The sequence below is a fragment of the Adiantum capillus-veneris genome, chromosome 13 (assembly GCF_014529385.1).
Source record: "Adiantum capillus-veneris isolate H3 chromosome 13, ASM1452938v2, whole genome shotgun sequence".
NCBI lineage: Eukaryota > Viridiplantae > Streptophyta > Polypodiopsida > Polypodiales > Pteridaceae > Adiantum > Adiantum capillus-veneris.
This window is the reverse complement of record NC_140943.1, coordinates 132,842,908-132,868,779: the sequence shown is the minus strand read 5'-3', so window position 1 is coordinate 132,868,779 and position 25,872 is coordinate 132,842,908. Positions and strand designations below refer to the sequence as shown.

The 25,872-nt window shown below is 46.7% G+C and overlaps 1 protein-coding gene across 2 annotated transcripts in view; it reads right to left on the bottom strand.

Moving 5' to 3' along the window:
- Positions 1 to 2,541: 2,541 nt before the first annotated feature.
- Positions 2,542 to 25,872, bottom strand: part of LOC147444897 (chloride channel protein CLC-f-like) — an 82,592-nt gene continuing 59,261 nt past the window's right edge. Inside the window, exons 2-9 of one of the 2 annotated variants that reach the window (XM_086527407.1) lie at positions 6,132 to 6,534; positions 5,650 to 5,844; positions 5,115 to 5,569; positions 4,730 to 4,834; positions 4,406 to 4,642; positions 3,980 to 4,192; positions 3,619 to 3,869; positions 2,542 to 2,998 (exon numbers count right to left, since the gene is read on the bottom strand). In XM_086527407.1, coding sequence (XP_086383533.1) covers positions 2,926 to 2,998; positions 3,619 to 3,869; positions 3,980 to 4,192; positions 4,406 to 4,642; positions 4,730 to 4,834; positions 5,115 to 5,569; positions 5,650 to 5,844; positions 6,132 to 6,534 — 1,932 coding nt within the window. In that variant the 3' untranslated portion in view covers positions 2,542 to 2,925. The remainder of the gene's footprint in view (positions 2,999 to 3,618; positions 3,870 to 3,979; positions 4,193 to 4,405; positions 4,643 to 4,729; positions 4,835 to 5,114; positions 5,570 to 5,649; positions 5,845 to 6,131; positions 6,535 to 25,872) is intronic. The other variant, XM_086527408.1, reaches the window with a different exon arrangement.

The window sequence follows — 25,872 nt, the reverse complement described above, 5'->3', positions numbered from 1 at the left end:
ATTCGATCTTTTATCAAAACTATCCCCTAGCACTTTTATTGAAAACAGTTTTTTTTTCTCCCATGTCGGTAAAAATATACAATACCCCTAGTGTAAAGTGATACCACTACCCACTTGTCAACGTTGTAAAGTGACACCCACTACCCACTAATGTAAAGTGATATCCACTACCCACTAGTGTAAAGTGATACCCAGTATCCACTTGTTAACATTGTAAAGTGACACCCACTACCCATTATTGTAAAGTGACATCCACTATCTTGCCCACCAAGGCGTTAGCTTGCCCCTCAAGCCACCAAGTCTCTTCTATATAAAGGAGGTCACGTCACATTGTAAATTTTCTTCAATCCGAGCTTGTATCTCATTGTAGAACTCTCCTCTCAAGCTTAGCCTTATCCCCTTGACATCACTATAGCAATCCCTCGTACACTCTTGTATTACATGTTTTTCATTTAGCATCATAATGCATACCTTCTGCTTGCCTCTTTTCCTTGTGTGCATATCTTGGTATCAAAGCCTAGATCTTAATTAGCGTTGTGATAAAGTTCCAACTTCATTGATATATGAAACTCGACTCTCTAAAGCTATTTATAGTGAGTTGCAAAGCCTAGTTCTTTAATACATTATACTTAATTATTTATTGTTGTTCTATCCAAATCTACATCGAGTGCAAGGTTGTACGATAGCTTGGTAGCATGGTCGCATGGTAAGATGATCGTCATTGATGCTTTGAGATTATAGCCACAGACACAAACTCCTTTGTAAACTCCTGCAAAAATTCTCACATTTTGTCCTACCGTCGAAGCAAATTCAAGTAAGATTTTAGAAGCATTTTTAAACAGATCAATATTTAAAGTGACTAAGTCCTTTGCACACTTCTCAATGGCTGTTGAAGAAACCGACATCTTCACAATGAAAAATCCCCCATTTAAAACGAGATCAAGTATATAGGCATAAAATTTCATTTAAGCTTAGAGCATCTAATGTTTATCTTGGCAATCGATCTGTTGCATCTATCCCTTGAGATAATCATATGCATTTCATTACGCTTACTAAGATTCTCCAACATGACAAAGTGGAAGCCATAAAAAAGGACTATCATTTTGTGCGTCTTGGTTGTGTATAGATAGGAATTAATCCTCTCTTTAAAACAAGATTAACAGATTTTTGTTTCATAATGATTCTAGATACTAGACATAGAAACTTGCAAGATCAAGTCCTTGGCAAAATCGAAAGCAACCTTGCAATCAGTCAAGTCTACATGGGCAAGGCCTAATTACATTGTCTCTAAAAACCCCATATTTTGGTGAAGCCTTAATGTTTGCTATTAAAATAACTGGTTGTGACCTAAAGTATCTAACTCCTAATGTAGAGATTGCTTTTTTGTTTTAGAAAGAATAGGAAAATATGGTTTGCATATCAGCTTGAAACATATACATTATCAAAGGTCATAGACCATCATCAAGCCACTTTACCATGGTTCCATCGTACCATCATAAGAGCTCACCTTGTTGACAAGAGATGGGGGGAATTAAGCTGACCAATGGCAACGTACACCACTTGGGTGTGATTCACACCTAGCAAGGAGACATGCAACAGCACTTCCATTTGGAAAGAAGTTTTTTTTTTTTTTTTTGGGAGATTCCACAAGCTACCATGGTTTTACTTCAATAACTTGCACCCCACCTGCGGCATGATGTAAGGATTACCACAAAGCAAGACTCTGAATTCCACATATTCAATGTGTAGCAAAACAATATATATCATATTGATTGATTGCATCCATTCAGTACAGCCTTTTCCCCTCATTAGTCTGGCAAAACCTTCAAGCTTGGAAACCACCCGATTTAGCCATGAAGATACTAGCTTCACAGCCAGACTGTGTGTGTCAGCTGACCATAATACAAGAATTGTGAATTAACCTCCAGATGTTTCCACAGACTTGTTACATTCATGCTACACAGTTTCCCCAATGTCAAATCATCTGGCCATTTACATTAACCACCAACAATCTTGAAGCCATCGAGCTTCTCAGCCTCAAAATCGAAGATGCGACATTTTTCGAAGTGTATCAGCTGGACTTTTAAGGGAAGACAGAAGCTGTTGCACATCTAACTACTTGATACTGCTAATGTTTAGTCTTAAAATGTTTCGCAAACAAAGTAAGGACAACATACAAACAGCCTCACAAAAGGTACTTGTTAGTGAGCAACAGCATCTTCAGTCACCATAAAAGCAGTGAGCCAAGCATCAAAGGCTCAAACCGTCGTTCGTCTGCCACTTTCGAAGTTTCTGGTTTGTCTTCCGGCTTCTCCTCTTTCTTAGGGCACTTTGACAAAACAATCCCTTTCAGATTTCAGGGCTATTTCGAGTATTTTAAGGTATTATGCCCCAACTCACCTTTCTAAGCAAATTATGAGGGAGTTAAAAGCATGAGAACTTAAAACTGAAAACACCGACATTGCTAATGTACAAAGACATCAACTAAGAGTTAAGCCAGAAAGGCTCTCTCTGAACATGGCACAATCAAGACACCTGTACTCTGTATGAACATGTAATGAATTTAACTATAATAGTCTTCTGATACAAGCTCACAGCAATTTACAGTTGCACCTTGACTGACAAGACATTGGCAGGAACAAGGGTTGAGTGTGTTTCCCTCAACAACTCAAAAGCTCTGGTTGTGGCCAGTCTCCTGTCAAAAGAATGGTTCTCTTTTAGTAATGCAATAAAGGGTGCTCCCTGTTATGACAACCCGCTGCATTTTGGCATACTCTTGAACAAGAGTTGCTCATAATGTGTCTTTCCATATTTGTAACCATGGCGGAAGACCTCTGTGTTGTCATAAGCATACTGGGAGATGCCATCCCTAGTGTGTATATGTTACGAACCAGGTAGCAAAGGAAGCCCATAATTCAACTTTTGCTAATGTCCAAAACTAGGCTCCTCCTCCTCCTCCCTTTTGACTAGGGCTAAGACTCGCTTTGTTGCTTCTTTTCTGCAAAAAGAATAAAAAGTGCAGGAAGTGAATTGAGTATTTATGTAGCCATGAGCACAACAAAACCAAGTTGGCCATCCTTTGTGAGAGTTTTATCTTCCTATTATGCAATAGACTCAAAAGTAACACGAGCTTGGGTTGTGTAGCCATACAAATGTGATTCGATGACATGAGCTATGAAGGATACATATGCAATGGTGTCAATTTTGGCCCATAGACGTAACACACACACCCCACACCCATGCACATACAAGCAAAACATCCATAGAAAGGTCTGCATACTCAGTTTTTATCATGCAAGGGATTAAGGGCAGATTCAGCAATAAATCATTTCTACCCATTCTGCTTTACTTTCCAAAAGGTAGCATGAAGAGTTCCTATAACATTTTCCTCTACTTTAATTCTGAACACTAAGTTAACTCCTGGTTTAGTTTCCTGCCAGACAGTTGAGAAACAACTCCAACCACCATGCAAAATTTTGCCACTGATCCATCCTAGAGTAGCCCACCCCTCGTAGTCACAAGGTCATGCCAAATTCTGCCATTGATCCGCATTGCAGATAGCCCAGTCGTCCAAATAGTCACACAAGTCATGCATGTCGAAGAGAACTAGCTGCAAACCTGAGAAAAATAGAGATATCCTCCACTGTAAGAATTCCACAAAGCTTGCGGCCCCGGTCCTGCCATCTCCTCCCTCCACGTGAAACAACCGGGAGTTGCCGTACATGCCGATTGTAAAGAATATGTTGAGCCGCCCTCAGACTCATGTCTGGATAGCATACCACGATGTCATTGCTATCATCAGTGCCTTCTCCTCCATCATGGCTGCCGAAGTTACAAGTGCAGATAGCAGCAACTAAGGTAGAATCTACCTAGAAGTTTTAATATCATAAAACAACCCATGTTATGCTCACAGTCTCCTGTAGTTTTGCTTTCCAATATCTGTTCAAGAATGTATTAAATGACACAAAGCCCAGCTTACATCGAGCACAGTGGTATCACCCTGAGAAGTAGCCATGGCAGCTCCAATAACCTCTCGATGTAAATCTGAGACTGTGAAAATGCCTTCCAATAAATCATTCTCATCCACAACCAGAGCGCATGACTGCCATGCATCAAGCATGGCTTGAACTGCCTCTTTCACAGTGGCCGTCGCTTGCACTTTTGCAAAGTTCTTTGACATCGCTTGCCCAACCTAAAGTCACAATAGCAATGCAGCCAAAGAGTTATAGCATACCGCTTGTGAAACAAACAGAACGTGTTCAAGAGAAGTGAAAGCTACCCTTCCCTTACTGGCAGAAAAAAGGCCTTCATCAGTGTATTACAGAGTGAACCACATGCGTATTACAGAGTGAACATTATGAAGGCCCAAGAAGAGACATATGAGGGTTCCAGAGAAACTGCCAACCTTTAATTCATCAAGTAGTTCTTCTTCGGCAACCATTCCTGGCCTAATTGCCCCATTGATTGTGCACAACTCCACTTCCATATCATCATTCTTCAATGCCCAAACACGCTGCTCATGCCCTCCATGTGTGTTATCAGAGATGGGTAAATAGCTATGCATATTTGAAGAGGCATTATGTTGCCCAGATCGTCTTTGATTCTCGAGAGCTGCTACCCAAATGGCTAGCCCGACAGCACCCTGGAGAAATACATGCACCAAGCTTTGAAGTGAACATTAAAAACCAACAAAAAGGACTTCTGATGTTACAAACCAGTGTGCTCTCACCATGAGTGGAAGCAATATGTGGTAATCCTTTGTCAGCTCGAACAGCAGCAGTACAGATGTTAAAGGAACTGAACAAACAGAAGCAAGGAAACAAGCCATTCCAACCTGCCATAAAAGCCAGGGGTTTGATGCTCAGAAAGAGCTCTAGAAGGCAGCCACGAGTCCAGAGCTGTTATATTTTCTCTGGCATCCAAGGGTGACAATAATAGGTATGGGGGTGATGTTTTGAAGAGTTTTTCTAGCTTTTTCCTTTTGCCCGGCCTGGGAAAAAAGGAAGGTGCAGCGCCCGCTGGGGGGGGGGGGGGGGGGGGTTGTGTGTTTCTTATACTGAATCTCCTCTGTGTTATGTAAATACCAAACTTCATGAGGAGAAAGAATTACGTACCAGAGCATATGCTTGAGGATGTGCAACTGCAGCATGTCCAGGAATAGCTGCATTGATAGCTCTACCAGCCAGATCACCAAAAACAGCTCCAACTGCTGAACCCATCATCAAGCTTGGAGCATAAAGCCCACCTACCAGCCCAGAACCTTTGCACAAAGCTGTAGCAACCACTTTTGCGAAAACAAGCTGTGTCAACAACCACTTTCCAGGAGCAGATACTGTTTTCCCAGACTGCAAAATTTCTTCAACATTTGTAAAACCCCAATACAAGACTCCTGGATATCTCAAAGCAATAATTCCAACTCCAAGACCACCAAGTGCTGGAGTGACCGTCATTGGAATACCAAGTCGCTCTTTTAAGATATTGAAAAGACTAGTGAACCATTCGACCAGTCTAGTGAAGAGAACGCTCACAACTCCACAAACCATTCCTAACACCAGGTACAAAGGAAGCTCTACCAAAAAGAAACAGAGTAATTAGACCATTCTTCATGCTTAAATGTGCACAGATAATGTATCCAATCAAAGCTCCTACCAGCAGCTGATTTCAATTCATATGCAGGCACGGTAAATGCAGGCCGTTCTCCCAGAATACTGTTTGATACGGTTGCTGATAGCACTGACGCTAGAATAATCATCGCAGTTGTGAGAGGAGGTGAATTTTCTGCATGTAAAGGCCTGAGGACGGTCTCAATTGCAAAGAAACAACCCGACACAGCAGCATTAAATCCTGTTCACGATAATCAAGTGCACAACTATAATATTCGAATCCTAAAGCAGATCTATAAACAAATGATGTATTGATGTGGAATATACAGGTGGATAAGGAGTTTGAGACGACATGGAAAAACATCCCTTGTTGAATGTTACATGTAAAAACTGGTGTACCTGGACAAGAGAGTAGCAATGTTGACAGAGGAAGGCTATAAAGATGCACGTCCCACGTGCAACAAGGTGGAGGAATGCTCTCTTAAAATTCACTGGTAGATGACAGATAATCTGAGAAATAAGGAATACCTGACGAGATACCAGCTGCTGCACCAGCTGCAACAAGGGCAATTTTTCTTTGTCTGTTACTGTTCGTCATCTCCGCATAACCAAACGCACAAGACTTGCCAATATCCACACTAGGACCCTCGGGTCCTAATGAGCAGCCAGTGCCCAAAGTTACAGCAGCCTGAACAGCCTTAATTACTGGGCATATACCCGCAAGCACGTCAAACCTTCGCCTCTCATTCGATCTGGATGCTTTAATTTGATCGATAATGGCTAGCACTGCATGCATGACTCCTACAATAACTCCTCCCGTTACAGGAATAAGCATGATCCGATGCCAAGTATCAGCAAGCCTTTGAAGTCGAAGCCATGCTGCTCCTTCATGGGGAGTTCCCGCCCATGCCCAATCATGAATAATTTTCTCCTGATCTCCAAAAAACATTCGCCATTAAAATGGTTCACAGAAAAGTTTCAACTATAATTTTTTTGTAAATCAATTGCTAAAAAAGCATCTATGCTGAAATTTACAAAACAACACTCTAACCCCTTGATACTTCTTTACATACATATGCTAGGGAGTGAGGGCTCCCAGGGACAAGTGCTAGGGAGTGAGGGCTGTTTTGTGGCTGTGCCGGGCCAGTGTGAGGTAGGTTTCTCACAACGGGTTGTGTCTAGCCATGTTTAGCCTTGGGTTTTGGCTTGGTTCCATGGCCATCAGGCTCCTCCAGGCCGGGGGTATTTTTCCCAGCCTTGGCAGTATTTATCCCTCTGCTTATATGGCCTCCGGTGCACATTTTCCCTATTTTCTCCCATTTCCCAGGTCGTGGGGGCTGGTGGACAGGTGGCCGACCTGGTCATCTGGGGATATATATGGAGTAGGCAGGGCACAGGAGCAATCAGCAGTGCACAGTGCTCTTGGGAGCACAGAGCCCCTAGTGGGCAACCCTAGGGTTGCAGATGAGCGGCGAGGAGGGCTTTTAGCACACCGTTTTCTCTCTCAGCCAGCGTTTTGGGCAGCACTCAGCCCAGTGTTTTTTATGGGCAGCACGAGCAGTACTCGGAGATCATCTTTACGGTGCAGTACCACCTCAGGGCTGCCTTTCATAGCCCTTTTAGCCCACCGTTTTCTCTATCAGCCCAGCGTTTTGGGCAGCACTCAGCCCAGTGTTTTCCATGGGCAGCAGGAGCAATGCTCGGAGATCATCTCTACGGTGCAGTACCACCTCAGGGCAGCCTTTCATAGCCCTTGTGAGCATGCAGTGGCAGGTTTCCTCGTTTGAGATCTAGATCCACATCTAGATCTAGCCAGGAGGAGATGCACCAGATCTATGCTCTCAAAGCATGTTGGAGGTAATGCACAAGTGGAGACCGTGTCAGTGGTCTTGTGTGCAGGAGCAGTTGGTAGTGTCAGTAGCAATCGCAGTTGTGTGCACCTCGGGTCTATCCAGTGGGCAAGTCAGTTCTATGCCGGACCACCCTTGGTCACTTGTATGAGCAGATTGTTATCTGCATGGGGAGCCTTTCCCAGATCACTTTCTCTCTCTACGAGCACCTTCTTTACCACCGGGATGGTACAGAGGGCCATTGATAGGATGAGGACCGGGAGGGCATATGATCATGATGGTCTAGTAGCGGAGCACTTTATACATGCTAGGGATATGTTGATGGAGGTTCTTGCAGTGTTGTTCAATCGTGCCATGTGTGAGGGTTTACCTGAGACTTGGAGGTTGTCTACTATTGTGCCTATCTTCAAGGCTGGTGATCCTACAGAGCCTAGGAACCACCGCACTATTATGGTTGGACACACATTGGCACGGTTGTATGCATCCATTCTTGAGCAGCACTTGAGTAATTGGGCAGAGGGTAAGGGTGTACGAGCAAAGGGTCATGCCGGTTTCAGAAGGGATTTCTCCACTCTTGATCATATCCTGACACTCAGAGCCATCATTGAGGAGGACATGTCACGTGGGAGACGGATTTATTGTAGATTTGTGGATTTCCGCAAAGCATTTGACATGGTACCGAGAGCTCGATTGATGCGCAGACTGCAGGAGATGGGGGTGCCCATAGAGTTGATTTGGGGGATTATACAGATCAGTGATGGGACATGTACGCACTCCGGAAGGGGTATCTGATTTAGTTCACTCTACTATTGGGGTGAAACAGGGCGGCCCATTGTCTCCTACTCTATTTGGTATGTATGTTGATGAGGTGTCTGATTACATTGACAGAGAGGATGACAGAGGTGCCCAGCTGGCAAGGACGTGGATCCCATTGTTGTTATATGCTGATGATATTGTGTTGATATCTGACTCACCAGAGGGTATGCAGCGACATTTGGATGCACTACATAGTTTTGCAGAGGATAGTGGATTGTGTGTAAACCTTGGTAAAACCAAGGTTATGGTGTTTAACACCACACCACAATGGATCAGGAGATCAGCACCTGCTTTCACATATGGTCAGGAGATTGTGGAGTATACAAATGCATACAGTTACCTGGGGGTAGTCTTTACTGGGCCGAGATTTTCTTTGAGAAGAGCAGCAGAGACTAGACTGACTAGAGCTTATGCGGCTTTGGGAGGATTGGAGAGGATGTGTTTGCACGTTCAGTTCCAAGAACCTAGGACAAAGTAATGGCTCTTTAATACTTTGGTTGCCTCTACTATGCTATATGGGGTGCAGGTTTGGGGACCTTCTGTAGGCCAGGATGGTTGGAGCCGTATGGAGAGGCCCTTGGTATCTATGATCTCTCGGCTGATTAGAGCCAAGGCCTCCGTACCCCATGATATCATTCGAGCGGAGTTAGCTGCCCCCCCTATGGAGATTGAGGCGCTGACCAGACCAGTCTCCTTTGTACACAGCCTATGGGATACTACCAGAGATAGATAAGCCAGGTTGCCCCTAGAGTCCTCAAGACAGTTAGCTCTACAGGGGGATACATTGTGCTGGTATGCACAGATGACATAATGGTTTCAGACACATGGTTTCACCATGGACAGGCTGCCTCCTTTTCAGTACTCTCTATAGGCACCCTTGATGTACGGGTGGAGATTACTACTCATTCGTCAGGATCTGATCCAGCTGTACACGAGGAGGACATGGATAGAGCCGGTACAGGAGTTCGGCACGAAGATGGCTTCCTATAGAGAGCATCTTCTCCACCTCACAAGGGATGGGTTTGTGATTCGACCTAGCTATATGGACACACATGGTTTGCATTGCGCCATTGGCCAGATACGCACATCCTCGCATCAGCTCGAGATTGAGACTGGCAGATTCAGAGGGATAGCAGCAGATAGCAAGATATGCCGCTTATGTCATCTAGAGCAAGAGATAGTGTTACATTACATATGTCATTGCACAATGTACTATGAGATACGATGCCATTTTCATTAAATATTAAGAGAGGGTTTTGGGCCTCTATCTAGGGTCATGAATTATGAGGATCAGAGATGGCTTGGACTGTATCTACTTTAGTTACACAGGCATAGAGACACTTTACTGAGGAGAGCTGGAGAGAGACAGTCCGAGAGACAGATTACAGATTTCTTTACACTAGATATTGGACACCTAGAGGAGCAGCCAAAGGAGAAGCCACCATTGAAGAGCTATGCCCGCACTAATACTACCACTACTCGTATTCTCATAGACCGAGCATTGGAGCTAGCGAGATCTAGACAACCATGATTGAGGAGAGGAGCTACACAGTATCGACGAAGACCACAGCAGAGGATTCAAGCCATACTTTCTCGACGTCCAGAGTGCAGATGAGGATGGATCTCTACCATATCTTCCAACCCCCCCTTCTCTCATTGTGCTACACATTGTACTTGGCACCTTTTTTTTGTATTAGCTGGCACATCCATATAGTCCCAGCTTGTAGTAGTTGTATTTTTTGTTTCAGTTCTTTTGATTCCGGACATGGTATCAGATTCACTATGTTGTAACAGCTTCGTCTCATAGGTCATTTTGGCCTTCTGAAGACGTTAATATATCATTTCATTTTCATCTCTCTCTCTCTCTCTCTCTCTCTCTCTCTCTCTCTCTCTCTCTCTCTCTCTCTCTCTCTCTCTCTCTCTCTCTCTCTCTCTCTCTCTCTCTCTGTGTGTGTGTGTGTGTGTGTGTGTGTGTGTGTGTGTGTGTGTGTGTGTGGGAGAGATGTCCTATCTCTTTCTACCTCAGTGATCTCTCTTCTCCCCAGGTGTGCCTTGTTCATGTGTTTGGCATTGCAGATGTTCTAGATCGGAGTGGAGGTGCCACCGGATCACGAGCGAGTTTCTGTCTTCATTGCATTTTCCACTGCCACCTTTGACATGGTATCAGAGCCCTATGGTGATACGACCACCTAGATCCTATGATTTTGCTAGTCCCGTGCGGTTTTGGACATGATTGAGAGAGAAGAAGCTTGCTGTTTTTCTTGGTTTTCTCCAAGTTTGGAGCAGATTTGGGTATGTGGAGGCCTTGGACCCTCATTTACAACTTTCCCATCTTTACTCTTGTTTACCTCTCTTCACCGAAGCGAACCCGATGGAGGCTCCGGTTTCTTCCCAGATGAAACTGTGCCCTCCCGCAAGGGAAGCAAGCATGCGGTTATTGGATCCAGAGGGGGAGCTATTCATTTCCAGCTTTTTCTTCAGTGAGAAGTGATTGGACAAAAGTAGGATCTTCTTCATCACTACTGGAGGAAGTTTCTATGACTGTGTTTTTTTCGAGGAGATGGATTGGCAGATTTGATGTGCCTTTTGCAAATGCATCTCTCTCTTGGAATTGTCGATGGAGCTACCTATCCGATGGTAGCAGGTTGATGATTCAGTTGCACTTTTGTACCACATTGTGGATTATGGAAGACAGAAGGGGATCCTTCCCTTCTTGAAGCAGAGGATATTCTTTACTTTTCCTTTGTCCATCTCAGGATAGAAGTTACAGTTTCGGCTTCACTTAACCCTCGTTCCTCCGGTATGCAGCAGTTCACGTGCATGTTCCAGTGCATGTGTTGGAGTTGGCTTTGACAGGCAGAGGGGGATACTTCTATCTCCAGAACCACTTCTTGTTTGATCATCCAACTTCCTTGGATGAGGTTTAGAGGTGGAGCATGTGATGCCAAACCCTTAGCCAACAATGACAACAGTTCGAGGAGGTTTTAACGGAGTGTGGACTTTTCTTTGCTCCATGTTCACTCATTCCCTGTGGTAGTGTGGCCCTACAGATTTGGTCACTTTTTTGCCCTCTTGTGAGCTTGTCAATATCACTTGTGGGATAGTTTACGATCCTTGTGAGCTAGTCTACACCAATACTGGGACAGGTTTGCAACCTTCCATGGGCAGTTTTCTTGATGATGAACAACAAATTTGTCGAGATCCTTTGGATCACAGGTTTGCACGTAGTGTCGACAGTTAGTGGGGGCATCTAGTAACTAGTTCCTACTTCCGCAATCATCAACTTTTGGATGCTTCTTCCATACATCCCTTTGGCGAGCTCCAACCTTGGAGCCAGTCCTTCGGGTGTAGACCTGGCCACAGCTGGCTAGTATAGCAGGTTCTTCCCTTACAGTTTTTTGCCCAGCTTTCTAGCATGTTACAGATCAGCCCCAGCTTTCTTAATGGGCTTGTTCTATGAGCCGGTTCTTTTACTCTCCCTTGAGTATTGGTGTCGTGTTGTGTATTGGATATTGATTGCACAGTTCAGTTGTGGGACTGTTCTCTTCAGCACAAAGTACAAAGTACAGTTTTTGGTGAAGATTTTAAGGAAGCAAGTTACAGCAATTGGAGTATATGTGCTCTTGCGAGTTTGTATGCGGTTTGGCATATTGTATTGGATTGTGCCTACATGTTTGATCTTGGCATACCTCACGTGATGACCTTTAAAGTCTTCCTATTCTTCGTTGTCCGAGTTTGCCAATGGTGTGATTCTCTTTGAGTCTCGAGTTTCATGGGATTCAAGTTTTGCTATTCAGTTACATAGGAAGCAGTTTTACTCCATGTTGTCTTAGATTTTTTTCTAGTGGTACTCATTCTCTTTTCCCAGGATTGAGCGGGAGGGGGACTTCCTATCTTGAGGGGAGTTCTCAGCTTTAACTCTGGAGCTTTCAATGACAGTGTTTGCTCTATTCCGACGTGGGTTGAGTCAGTTGTTACCTCAGCGTGTACTTTTGAGGATACTTCTCTTTTTTAGAGGGGGCCTCCATGTTATTATCTTCCCTCGACTACCAGTGCTCCATTCAACGGAGTACCATGCATGGTGTTGTCTAGTTCTTGGTTTCTTTGCCCCTTTCTTGTGGCTTTGGATGGTGTGCTTCAACCCGCACTGTAGTCAGTATCTTGGCAAAGTTCTTCTTTAGCCATTTCGGTGGTTGCCTCGTCTTTCGAATTTGTGGTGTGACAGTTGCTCTTCCCAGTGCATCCGAGCAGTAGTTCCTATGTTTTGTCTTCCAGATTGACACCTAGAGACTCTTACCATTCAGGACACACCTACTTTCCTTAAACTGGCATGTTATTTCGTACAAGTGGATAGTGGTCCTTCTCGGACTAGGAACCAGTTACAGTTAGCCATGGAATTCTTCAAAGAGGGTCTTCTTGGTTCTGGTTCCACGTTCAATAGGTATATTATTATTTTTTTCTTCCAAGAAAAATATCCTTTTATCAGTTAATGAGACTGCCCATAGGGCTACAACCACCTCTACAAGAGGGGGCTACAACAATCATGATGGGGAGACTCTCCCAATGAAAAAACAACGTATGTACAATGAAGCTAAATCAAGAGATGGGAGGAGGGAAAAGCCACACAGGTGGACGGTAGTGCCATCGGAGCACACCCTGGACCATGGTGAAAAAAGGCCCTGGACGCCAAAGTCGAAGGAAAGCCTCTCTACGCTCCCGCATGCGGTCGGAACTGCCCTGGAGTCTCTCAAACTGTCCTCTGAAGTATGGATCAGCTCTAGCCAAAGATCCGAACAGTCTCTGCTGTGGTACAGGGCGAGCCTCGAAGATGCGGAAGCAGCAGGCCCGACAAATGAACCACAGTGTCAGGCCACTGATAAGCTCCCAACACTCCTCTCGCTCACTGCACCACTTCTGTGGAGTAAGCTCTGTAGCAGGCTGGAGTGTAGGTCGACCCCGGTCCCCCCTGCATCACTAGCATCCTGCTAGTGGAAGATAGCTCAAACTGAAGTGCCGGGCCCGGGAGAGTGGACCAAGCAGCTGCCCCCCAAGTGTACTGCTGAGCTGTGGAAAGAGCTGGCATCAGCCTTAGGACACGAAGCCACACCTGCTGTGCCAAAGGACAGTCCCAAAGACAGTGACGCTGAATCTCCACAAGATGGTCACAAGCTGCACATGCGGCCGAGAGACCACCATGTACAAGCCAACTTCCAGCTGCTGTAGCTCTGTGTGCAACCGGCCACTTGAACAAAGTGACTCGTATCGGCTGTCTGGAGTCCCACAACCTCTCCCAAAATGCTGCCAAGAACTCAGCTGTGAGAGCCTCCTCCTACCAATGAGGTGCTGCAGCAGGACGAGCCTCTCTCTGCGCTGCCACTATGTGATGTCCCAATCGAACAGTGTACTGAAAGAAAGGGACGCCTGGGTGGTCTGTAGAGGAGAAAGGGTCCCTCCAAAGCCACTCTCAAGGATCCCACCATACTCGTGCCAGTGGGCAGCTCTCCCAAGCCCACAATCTCCACTGGCCAGTCTCAAGAGCTGCTGGGTCGGGATCTATGACCAAGTCCTTCCACAGATGCCCACCACGCAGATCCTCTGAAAACAGCACTCTGCCACCTGCGGGGCCTCTACTGCAACTCGGTGTAAGCATCCCTCACCCTATAGCTCGAAAAACAGGGAGGGTATAGTCTCTAAGCAAGCCCGAGCTGAGATGAGAACCTCCAGTCGTGTGAAGGCTCCCATCCATCTAGGCGCTGCTGACTCGAGAGGTGTGAGCCACTCAGCTAGTACTGCTTTTGAGATGTCCTGACACATGCTCTGCACCCCTCTCATGCCTTGTAGCTGAATGCCCTGAAGCTCCTCTGACAAGCCTGAAAACTATAACCAGTCACCTAGAGAGCGTGCTGGACCCTCTGCCATGGGACCCGAGGAAACATGAGGCCAACTACCAACCAAGTGGCCTCTCTGAGTGCTAACCATGGGGTTCCAAACAAGGGGCTGTCTCAGGCGCTCCTCCCTGCAAGTAGGCTGACGCTACTCCAGGCCTCGTCGCAGTTGCTCCCAAGATCGGAGCAGACTCACAGCGAAGCGGTCCTCTAGTCTCTTGCTCAAGCCAACTCTACGCATCTCTGTGAAAATCCATCGAGTCGCGGGTCGCCAAGGGCCTCCAGCCTAAGGCACCCTAGCACTAAGCCGCTGAAGCAATAACTCCTTCCAGGGCTCCTCCCCTGGAAGAAGTCCTCTGACGATAAACTTCCCAAGAAGGGCTCTGCTCTGCTGTGATGGGTCTATGATCCCCAACCCTCCCTGAGAACAAGGAAGAGTGATGACCTGCCATGCCACTCTGGCCCGGGCTATCTGAGTGTCACGCCTTGACCAAAGGAAGTTCCTGATCAGCCTCTCTACCTGGCTGATACAAGAACTCGAGAAGATCCAACAAGAAGAGATATACCACATAGTAGCCAACAACACCTGGTTGGCCACTACAACTCTGCCTCCCAAAGAAAGTCGTGCGGAGCTCCAATGTAACAACTTCCTCCTGATAGACAGGAGGAGGGGAGCAATCTGCTGCTCGGGAGACAAGTCCAAACCAACCTGACAACCCAAGTACCAAATTGCAGTCCCTGGGGGAATCCACCTGAAACCCTCACCTGGTATCCAATCGGGCGTAGGAGCACTACCAACCGAGAAAGCCACTGTCTTTCTCCAGTTGATCAGTGCGCTAGATGCACAACAGAAAGTCTCAAGAGCCTGCTCACACCTGTGTAGGTTGGCCTCCTGGCCATCCAAGTACAAGGCTGAGTCGTCTACAAACTCAACGTCCAGTAGCTCATATCTCCTGAATAGGGAGCGCTAAGCCACGTAAATCAACCTACTGTAAAACCAAAAACCTGCTCATTGCCTCAGCATAGAATAGAAAGAGGAAGGGGCCAAGAGGGCAGCCCTATCAGACCAAACGCGTGAGCATGAAACGATCACCTCTACCTCCTGACAAAAGCACCTGACTATGTGCCCATCTGTACAAAGCTAACATCCTTTGATCCAAGCATAGTCCATCCTGCGTAGAGTGCCCTCTAAAAAATCATAGTCAACTCTGTCATAGGCCTTCTCAAAATCAAGAAGAAGAATCACCAAATCCTCACCACGGAGCCGCGCGAGGGCAGAAGCCTCCCAAAAAGTAAAGATGTTATCAAGGATACTACGCTCCTTGACAAAACCTGTCTGAGTCCCACGTATAAGGCTCTCTAGAAGTGGCAGAATCCTCAAACTCAGAGCCTTGGCAAGAATTTTGTAGGCTGAGTTGAGGATGGTGATGGGGCGCCACTGTCGAATCTCATCTAAGGAGCCACCCTCCTTGGGAATGAGGTAAATCAGGTCCTCACTCATGCTGTCAAGCATCTCACCTGTGTGCAAGATGCACTGAAAAGCATTACAGAGATCTGAGCCAAGCAAGTCCCAATACTCTAAGAAAAAGTTGGGAGTCAAGTCATCCTCACCTAGATAGCTACCATGGGGGAGTGCACTAAGAGCCGTGTGCAGCTCCTCTAGCTGTAGAGGCAACTCAAGCCTCTGACGCATCTCCTCAGTCACCAAACAAGGCATCTGTGCCCACACCTGCTCTCTGCAATGCATCCTGACGCTCTGACTGGGGCTCTGCAAACAGTAGCTCATGGTAAAAGTCAGTAGCAACCGCACGCATGTCCTCTGGCTCTAAAGCCATTGACCCGTCGGGCCTCCTCAACTGAGTGACCTTGGCATGAGTTGTTGGGCGCATTTTTGACACCCTGTTTTTTGTAAATTTGTACATACCGACATGGCGCCCAATGTTAAAAGTATGTGGGATTTCTTTTTGTGGGTTTTCTAGCTTGCTTTAGCAAGCACATGTACATGCACTGCAAGTCGCTAGCCTAGTGACAGGTGTCAGGCTAATGTAAGTGCCCGTGAGTGAGTTTTTTGAAGCGAGACTTGTATATAACTAAAACTAACGTACAAACTTTAAAAAGTTCAGTCAAACTCCAGAAAATTGCAAGTTTGAGCTCGTTGTACCTTCTTGATGGTTTTTGTTGTAGTTTTTTCCCCTCGCCTGGCCTACTCTACGTGTAGTCATGTCGGGACAGCTCCCTATTCGCATCAATTTTGCATGTAGCGGCGTGTAGATTCAAATTTGGTCATCTTCAGCTTTCTCGCCAGTCATTTTTCAAGCTTTCTCTTAAGCTTTAAAGTACCCCAATTGGAGTTAGGCTCTTCAAGTTACGACTAGTTCTCTGCAGGATTATGGCTATGGCAGCCTAGTGGCAAATTGTGTGCAGACAGATTGGGAGGGCATGTAGCTATGAATTGTGGTATTGATGTTGAAGTTGTGGGTTTGTGATGTTCAATGGTGAAAGGGGAGGCCCTTGTCTTCATATGCATTGGTCGGCGTGTGCTGTAAATCCATGCTTTGGCACGGTTTTGTTCCTATGTGACATAGTCTCTTGGGTGGGCGACGGCCAGTAAATTCCCAAGGGGACTGCTCTTGTTGGACTTGTGGTGTTTCAAAGGGATTTTCCAAAGCTTTTGGTGTTGTTGTAGTGCTCTTTCAACGCTCTTGGTTTACATTGCTATAGAGGTGTTCCAGTTTGTTTGTTTCCCAATAGTGTTTTGGTGCTCGCCACCGAGGATCTTCTTCAAGTGACCTTCAATTGACAGCTTTGATGGCTATGATGATAGAGTTTCCAAGGTTCTATGGTCATGTAGGTGAGGATGCTGATGCATTCATTGAAAAGATGGAGTTTTCTTCTTTGATGGCAAATAAGGAAGATCTAATGATTATGCTCAAGATTTTGTTCTTTTGCTTGAAAGAGGATGCAAGGATATGGTATGATGAGTATGAGTTTTGATTGAAATCATCTCAACCACCATTGGTGATGACTTATGATGCATTAAAGAAGGCTTTTCTTGAGAAGTTCAAGAAGGTAGAGAACCCAACGGATGTATGGCACACCATTGAAGGACTTGTGCAATGTGATGGTCAAAGTGTACATTCCTTTGTCAAGGAGTTCAATGCTTTGTGGAGAAGATGGTGTGTTTCTTTGGGAAGTGATGCTCCTCCTATTATGCTTAAAAAGTGTATGTTTATACAAAGTTTGAGGGCTGATTTGAAGTTAAAGGTTGAGCTTAAAAGGCCACTTACATTTGATGATGCAGTAAAGGTTGCAAAGCATAAGGAATGGAAGCTAGAGAGAGTGAAGCAGCTTGGATTGCAAGAAGATGTGAAGCCAAATGTATCTTATGTTTTAGACATAAATATGGACAATGTATGCAGTGCAAACTTCCATGTTTCTCATTCTCTTGAGCATGTGAAAGAAGAATTCCATATGAGATCAAGAAGAATGCTCGATGTATGCCATCTTTGTTGTTTAAGCGCTTTGATGTCAACGTTCCTGTCAAATATGATGATGCCAGTAAGATGGATGTAGGCAAGAAGGCTACCATGGTCATGAATGAGTCTCAAATGCAAGGAAATGAGAATTTTGAATATCCAAGTCACATGGCTGATGCTTGTATTGTATATTCTAATGAAGAGGAGTATGTTTGTGATACAAATGTGACTCTTGGGAGTTTTCTTTGTGTAGAGTTCTCTTTGTGTAGATGAAGTAGCCAAAGATCTATATACCTAGATGAATCCAGGATATACCCAGATTCACCCTTGAAGGAAAGTGCAAGGTATAGACTCATGGTAGCCAAAGATCACATGATGGAGGTCAAGGAAGTTAGCAATGGGAAAGATGGTGATGTGTATGATGAGGGTTTTCAAGTATATGCTTTGGGTGATAGTATGCCAAAGGGTGATGAAGCAACTAAGTATAATACTTGTGTTATTGATGAGGACCCTATCAATGAGAAGCTTCATGGCGTGCATGATGGTGTGGGTGATCCTGCCTTAATTGATGAAGAGGATATTGAGGTTTTAGAAGATATGGAAAATGATGGAGATTCTCTTGTTATGCCTCATGTGAATATGGTTGATGCTACCTTGTTTGATCCTCTTGTTAAGGAGCCTAAGGTATATATGGAAGATGGCTTACCTATCAAGCATGATATGGTTGAATTGGATGAGGCTTAATGAAGCGTGGGGAGAATGAAATGGATATGCATGAGGATATAAAAATGGTTGAGGTAAAAGTTGAAGACTTTCTGGATGAGATGTTAAAGGCTTCCTTGCATGCTATAATAATCAAAGGGTCTTTCTCTGTTGTATTTGTTGAGAGTCCTTTATGCCTAAACAGGATTTGGATTCTACATATGGTTTATGCTTTGATAGTGGGAGTGGGAAAATTGATATGGCTGGTGTTTTTTCATGAATTTTGTTCTTATGTTGTATGGCCTTTTGATCCAGGTAGGAAAGATTGTTATGCTACTGCTGAGCATGAATGCTCTAGCAGACTTGGGGGTTGGCAAACTATGTTGGGCGCATTTTTGACACCCCGTTTTCTGTAAATTTGTACATACGGACATGACGCCCGATGTCAAAAGTGTGTGTGGGATTTCTTTTTGTGGGTTTTTAGCTTGCTTTAGCAAGCACATGTACATGCACTGCAAGTCGCTAGCCTAGTGACAGCTGTCGGGCTACTGTAAGTGCTCGTGAGTGAGTTTTTTGAAGTGAGACTTGTATATAACTAAAACTCACGTACAAACTTAAAAAAGTTCAACCAAACTCCAGAAAATTGCAGGTTTGAGCTCGTTGGGCCTTCTTGATGGTTTTTGTTGTAGTTTTTTCCCTCGCCTTGCCTACTCTACGTGTAGTCGTGTCGGGACAGCTCCCTGTTCGCATCAATTTTGGGCGTGTAGATTCAAATTTGGTCATCTTCAGCTTTCTCGCCAGTCATTTTTCAAGCTTTCTCTTAAGCTTTAAAGTGCCCCAATTGGAGTTAGGCTCTTCAGGTTACGACTAGTTCTCTGCAGGATTATGGCTATGGCAACCTAGTGGCAAATTGTGTGCAGACAGATTGGGAGGGCATGTAGCTATGAATTGTGGTATTGATGTTGAAGTTGTGGGTTTGTGATGTTCAATGGTGAAAGGGGAGGCCCTTGTCTTCATATGCATTGGTCGGCGTGTGCTGTAAATCCATGCTTTGGCAGGGTTTTGTTCCTACGTGACATAGTCTCTTGGGTCCGAGACGGTCAGTAAATTCCCAAGGGGACTGCTCTTGTTGGACTAGTGGTGTTTCAACGGGATTTTCCAACGCTTTTGGTGTTGTTGTAGTGCTCTTTCAACGCTCTTGGGTGACATCGCTATAGAGGTGTTCCAGTTTGCTTGTTTCCCAACAGCGTATGCCGAGGTCCCACTGCCTCAAAGAAAGCACCCGTCACTCTGTCACCCACCTGGGTCCACTGAGATGCCTGTCGATGAAAGCAAACTCCTGGCGCCTCTTCTCTGTGCTGACGAGCTCCTGGCGAGCTTGCTCTAGCTGCTCCTCCAACCAATGACTGTCTGGATGCTGCTCCTACATCCTCTGCAAGGAAGCAATGCCCCGTCGGAGATGCTGCTCCTCTCTCGCTGCAGCTAGGCGGGTTGAAGACTCCTGAAGAAAGAAACGACTAAGCTGAGCAAGTGCTGAGGCCACTCTGTCAGCAGGAGAAGCCTGCATGTCTAAGCTCTCTGTCCAAAGAGCCTCCACTCGCTCTCTGAGCACTGAGTCCATCAAGACCCTCTCAGGGATGCGTAGCATCGTGCTCCCCCTTCTCTGCCTATCAGTCACTGTAAGGATCACTGGTGCATGGTCCAAGAAGGAAGTCCTTGCCAGAATGCCAACTGTCCCACCCAAGTCACAGAAGTGGTTACTAGTGTAGAAGCGATCTATCCGAGATAGATTCACGCCTCCCACTCTGCGGTCCGAACGAGAGAAGGCCACGCTGTCTGGGGGCCTCACAAAGCTAGAATGCTGCCACACATCTGAAACCCGCAGTCGTACAAAACCTCTCCCAAGCTGCCAACTCAACTCCATGCACAGTAGTATGGCTGCCACCAATCCTATCAGAGGGTTCCTCCAACATGTTGGAAGTCACCCCCTATGCACCATTGCTCTGCCTGCGGCAGAGACTCAACAATCTAAGACCAAAACTCTCCACGTGCACTCGCCACATTGGGCGCATAGATGTTCAGGAAGCCCACCCACGACGCAACCCTGAACCTGCATAGTGATCCACTGAGCCCTACCTGGCACAATAATCCCTCTGCCCACAATGGCTTGCTGCAAAGAATCCGCAACAGTCATACATACCCCGTCTTGGATGCCTCCAGGTCCAAATACAGCTAACCAAAAAGTCTCAGATCGTCCACGCAAAAGCTGACCACAACATCTAATGCGGCTCTCACACAGATGATGCTCATGTAGCATAAGAAGGTCAATCTCTCCTCCCACAAGACATCGCTAGAGCTCCTGACGAAGCTGGCCCCTCTGACGCTGAAACTGAGGCCCACCTAGTCCCTGTGCATTCCATGAGACTATCCTCATGGGGAACGAGAGAGAACTAATGCTGCCGCAGCAGCTAACCGTGTTATCTTCGAGGCAGGCTTGGATGGGGAGTAATCTACATTCGAGCGTCCTCGAGATAGGCGTGACTGCATAGAGTGTCCAGCCCAAGCCCAAGTAGACCGAGTTGTGCGTAAAGCAACCTCCTCTATTTAGAAGTCCTCATGTATGTGTACATAGCATGGCGGACTCTGCGTGTCAGCAAAAAAGTAAACCACAATGTGTCTACATCCTGCTACGTCTCGAGGTGTCACAACAAACTTGGCCAATGGCCAAAGAGTCTGTAACCCCTAGGTCTCCCATGTGATGAGAGAACTCTAGGGCCTGTGTCTGCAGCCACTCCAACACTGAGTCTATAGTCCACTCAACCTGGTTCCTGCTGCATAGGGGGAAAAGAGAAGCCAACTGCTAAGTCCAAGGCCTCTATCCCCCCAGCTGCAAGGAACAGCACATGAACTCTGAAGCAGGCTGCCTCAAGGTCTGGTGAGGGGTCGCCGAAAAACCGTGTAAAGTCATAGGCAAAGAAATCCCAACGACAACGAATGTCGAAGCTCGTCAGACCACGAGGAACTGTTGCCAAGGGAGATGTTTGTACCTGGCGAGGGGGTCGCAAGAAAGGCTGTCTCTCTCTCTCCAAGCGACTCGTGCCAAAGGCGCTGCCAAGAGATCTGCTAGCAGTCGAGGAGGGCTGCAAGACTGGAGCGGGAGGAGGTGAGGGAGCAGGAGAAGAAAGGGGGGAGGGAGGGCGAGGGGGATCGGCAAAGGTGGAAGGGCGAGACGAAGAGGCAGAGGGAGGAGGAGCAGGGGGCGAGGCGAAAGAGGGGGGGAACTCGGGGGGGAGGGGCTGTCAAAGGTGAGGCTGAGGTGGAGGCTGGAGCAGGGACCTCGTCTTGCTGTAGAGGGTCGAAACGGTTTCCCGTGGGAATCCACTGCTACTGGGCAGGAGCCTGAGGACCACTCTGAGCGCCACGCTGGCGCGGTGGCCCCTGCCAACGTCGACCACCAAACTGCTGCCAACCCTCCTCCGCTTGAGCCCTAGGCTCGGAGGGTGGCTCTGCCTGCGTGCTGTGTGGCTCTACCTACTGCTGCTGGCCAGCCCTTGAGGGTTGGGGCTGTGCCTGAGGAGTAGGTCGGGGTCTCCTCCGTGGACACGCCTTCGCAAGATAGCCCATCTGTCAACAAATGAAACACTGATTCGGGAGGCCCGAATACTGCACGCTCTATCTGAACCAACCCCCACTCACCCGAGGAAGTAGTATGACCTTCGGGAGAGTGTGGGTGTCCCTAACCAGAACTCGAACTGAGGGAATGCCGGCCGCCTTGGCAACTATTGAGGCTGTCGTGCGAGGTGTCTCCAGGAGTCCCAATCTATGAGCCTATCCTGGACAAAAGTGATAGGTACTCCCTCCTCAAACCAGGAAAGCAGACGGAGATGGGAAGGTCTGCCTCCTCTACCAGAACATCCATAGCTGGGTTAAAACCATGTCTCCACTGTCGAAAGTGGGCTCGAACTGCTCGGATGGTCAGGGAGCTCATCGCGATGACCTTGGATGCCATCTCGGAGATCTCAAACTCTATTTGATAGTAGCCGCGTCCGAGGAACTATACATCCAAGATCTTGCCCACCTCTACAAGAAGGTGGGCCTGGAGAAGGTCACGCAGCTCTCCTCTGATGGGTCTGGTGCCGAGAATCTTGCAGCTGATGGAAGTCGCTTGCAGGCGTTCCACCTCTGCAGCTATGCTCGCTTGCTCTCTCGGAGTGAGAGCAAGTCGAATGGTGGACTCAACGGGGTTGGGCGAGGGGACTTCATCAGAGTCCCTCTGTAGCGGAGCTTGAGCCTCCATCTGTGTCTACTGCTATGGCGAAGAGGGAGTGGATAGAGAGATTTCTCTGCAGAAAGACCCCGACAAGCACCGTGAAGAAACCAGCAGTGCACGAGCCTGAACGAAAGAAACCTTCGGGGAGAGCACGGCAAAGAGCAAAATGAGCCGGGGGGGAGGGGGATAGCGTGGGGCGGCGGGCTGGAAGCGGCAACGGGAGAGGGCAGCACGAGACGGGCTGGAGCGACAACGAGGGCAGTGGGCGGCCGCAATGGCAGGGGCTGATGACAGGGAGGGGCAGCGCAAGGAAAGGGCAGGGGGGCAGCGCTAGGCGGGGGGGGACGCAGCTAGCGATGGCGAGAAGGGGGGGGAGGAGGGGGGGGGGGGGGGGGGGGGGGGGGGGGGGGGGGGGGGGGGGGGCGACAGGTGCTGGAGAGGGGGGAGCGTGCGGCAACAGCAGCGAGCATCACAAGTCGAGAAGAAGAGCCCAAAATTTCGAACTCAACAGGTATATTATATTTTCTTTTGAATTCGCCTATCCCTTGGGTGATCCAGTTACAGAGGCAAAGACTGTTGGAGAATTATGACAGTTATCCATGGTTCGAGTGTTCTCCCTTCAGAGGGGATGTAGAGCCAGCTTGGGAGTCACTTTCCGCGGACTACTTCCTTTCGGTACCAGTGGTTCCATGTGCAACGGACAGGATTGACAGTCTATCTGGTGGCTTTCTACAGCACCTTATTCTTCTACTCTAGAGCTTGGGTGTAAGGTCTCTTGATCTTGCCGTATTAGCTGCAGTTTCTATATTGTTCCTTTCTGTTGGATGTTTGTTCCCGATTCACTCTGAGAGTGGGGTGATATTCTCTCGCGTGGTGTTCCAGACAGACGAAGATCAATTGCAGTTTCACTCTTAATTCCGATGAAGTTTCTTCAAATATAGTTTGCAGTTCATCATTCTATATGGTGGTTGGTGCAGATCTTTCATTCTTTGTCGTCAAACATATAATTCCTTAGTAGCCTCGGTTGTCCCATTCCTTAGACTTCCCATAGCAGCTTGGAGATTCTGGCATGTGGTATACCGGAGGTGCAAGTTTGCGACTCTTTCCTCGAGGGTGGAGCACTTTAGAGTTGGGAAATGATCCGAACACCAGTAGTCTATGCCTTTTACCCTCAGTTTTGATGCATTCTCTTCGAGCGGTTAGTAGCAGTACCTTCCGCAGATGCTAGTCGTGCAACTTGTGAATCAATTGGCTTGAGGAGATTCTTGTTAGAGCTGGATTCTCTTTCTCTCGTTACAGCTGGTCAGCATTGAAGGTCTCGCTATTGGAGGTTGCCAAAGCCTCAAGATTCAATACAGGACTCCCTTGTCACTACTTTTGAATCACTACAAGCTGAGTTTTGGCATATGTTGCGGAGTTCTTTTGAGAGAGACACTTGGGAGTTTGATCTTTATGGCTTGCCCCTTATGGAGAGGTCGGTGGTTGACATGGTGGAAGATTCATCTATTCACAGAGCCTATGCATTACGATGATGAGGTTTTTTGAGATGGATATTGTAGCGATTTTGAGTCTGATACATCTAGCTTTTTGTGTGAAGATGATTTATGTGATAGTGCCTCGCTCGATGATACATCTGTTGATGAAGAGTCTTCTTGCAATGACTCGATGGTGTTTGACTTGGCTCCATTCATGAGGGACATCAGATCACTGAAAGAAGGATGGCTGGTGGGATTTGAAAATGCCATGATGTAAGTGATGATATTGGTTTTTTTGACAGCCTCTTATCGGAAGCAGGTGTTGATGTATCCCTTTCTTTTTCCTTTAGTACTGGTATGCTGGAAGATGTTACTTGTGAGTTTTTTTATCGTTTGCTTGATAAGAAAATGCCTCTTGAGACGGTCATAGATGCTCCGAAGAATGGTGATACTTGTGCAAATGCTGTGAATGTGTTTTAAGGGATTTGTATGCCTCTTTGCAAGCATGTATGCTTTTCAATGCCTCTTGAAGGCCACAGCTTCTTCTCGATTGGAACAACAGGAAAAATAATTCTAAATGAATTATTGGAATTTTAAGTGAGAGGGTTTTTCTCACTGGAGACATCCGAGTACAGAGTATTCCTAGTGCGTCGTTCAAAGTAATGACGGGAGCACTGAGAACGGGAATATCTGTAAGGCCACCAGGAACGGGTACTTCTGATGCGTCACATCGGATGGGTGACAGGGAGCATCGGAAAGAAGTATCCGACCATCCGGGAACGGACATCTCTGATGTGTCATAGGATGGGTGACATAGAGCATCGTGAAGGAGATTGTACCGTAAGTTCGGTAGGAAAGGACTAGGTGATGGGTATTCCTGATGCGTCACAAGGTGGGTGACGGGTGCATCGGAAAGGGAATATCCATAGTCGGGAGGAAATTCCGAACTGTGTTAGAATTGTGCACAAGGAAAAGCAAGCACTTGAATGAAGATGGGTTCAGAGGAAACTTTGAGGAAAAACAGATGCTTTCTGAGAAAGCGGGATTGCTTTTCGGAAAAGCAGATGCTTTCCCGCGAGGAAGTTTATGTTTGCATTGCAATTGTGTGTGTGATTGCATCCAGGGACGCCTGGGAAGTGTTGTGAAGGCATTGTTTTTAACTTATAAGGTTTTATTGAGTTTTTGGGCAGGTTCATACTAATTTTTAAAATACGCCGACCGCCCATTTAATAAGTGGGCAGCCATCTGATAAATAATCAGCCAGCGTTTTCTCTCTCTGGCAGAATGGAAAAAAAAATTGAAAAAAAAAAAAAAAAAAAAAACGGCCGCGATCTCTATGCGAGCAGCTATTCGTGCCTATAAAAGTATTACATGCCCTCACTCAGAGGGGAGGACCAATCTTTGCAAGGAGGAGATGCTGCTGCAGATTTCAGCCGTAAAGAAGACGTTGCCGGTGATGCCCATGGCTGCCCCAAGTGTACCAAATGTCGCCAAGACCCAGTGCGCGAGTTCCCTCGCGAAGAAGTGCCTACGAAGCGTGTTTCCATCGCGACAAGTTGCTGTTTTTCTCTGTTTTCAGCCCATAAACGTCGTAGACGGGGCTGATTTACGAGAAGGAACCCGAGAACACACCTCTTTTGTGTGTAGGATTGGAAGAGAGGATTTTCTATGGAGAGATCTCTTCCGAGGAATTGCTTTTCGAGAATCGAGTTGCGTTTCGAGCGTCGAGACTTTGAAGGTAACGATTTTCATGTTCTGATCTTTGAGTATTTGATTGCAGGTGTACTTCCTCTTC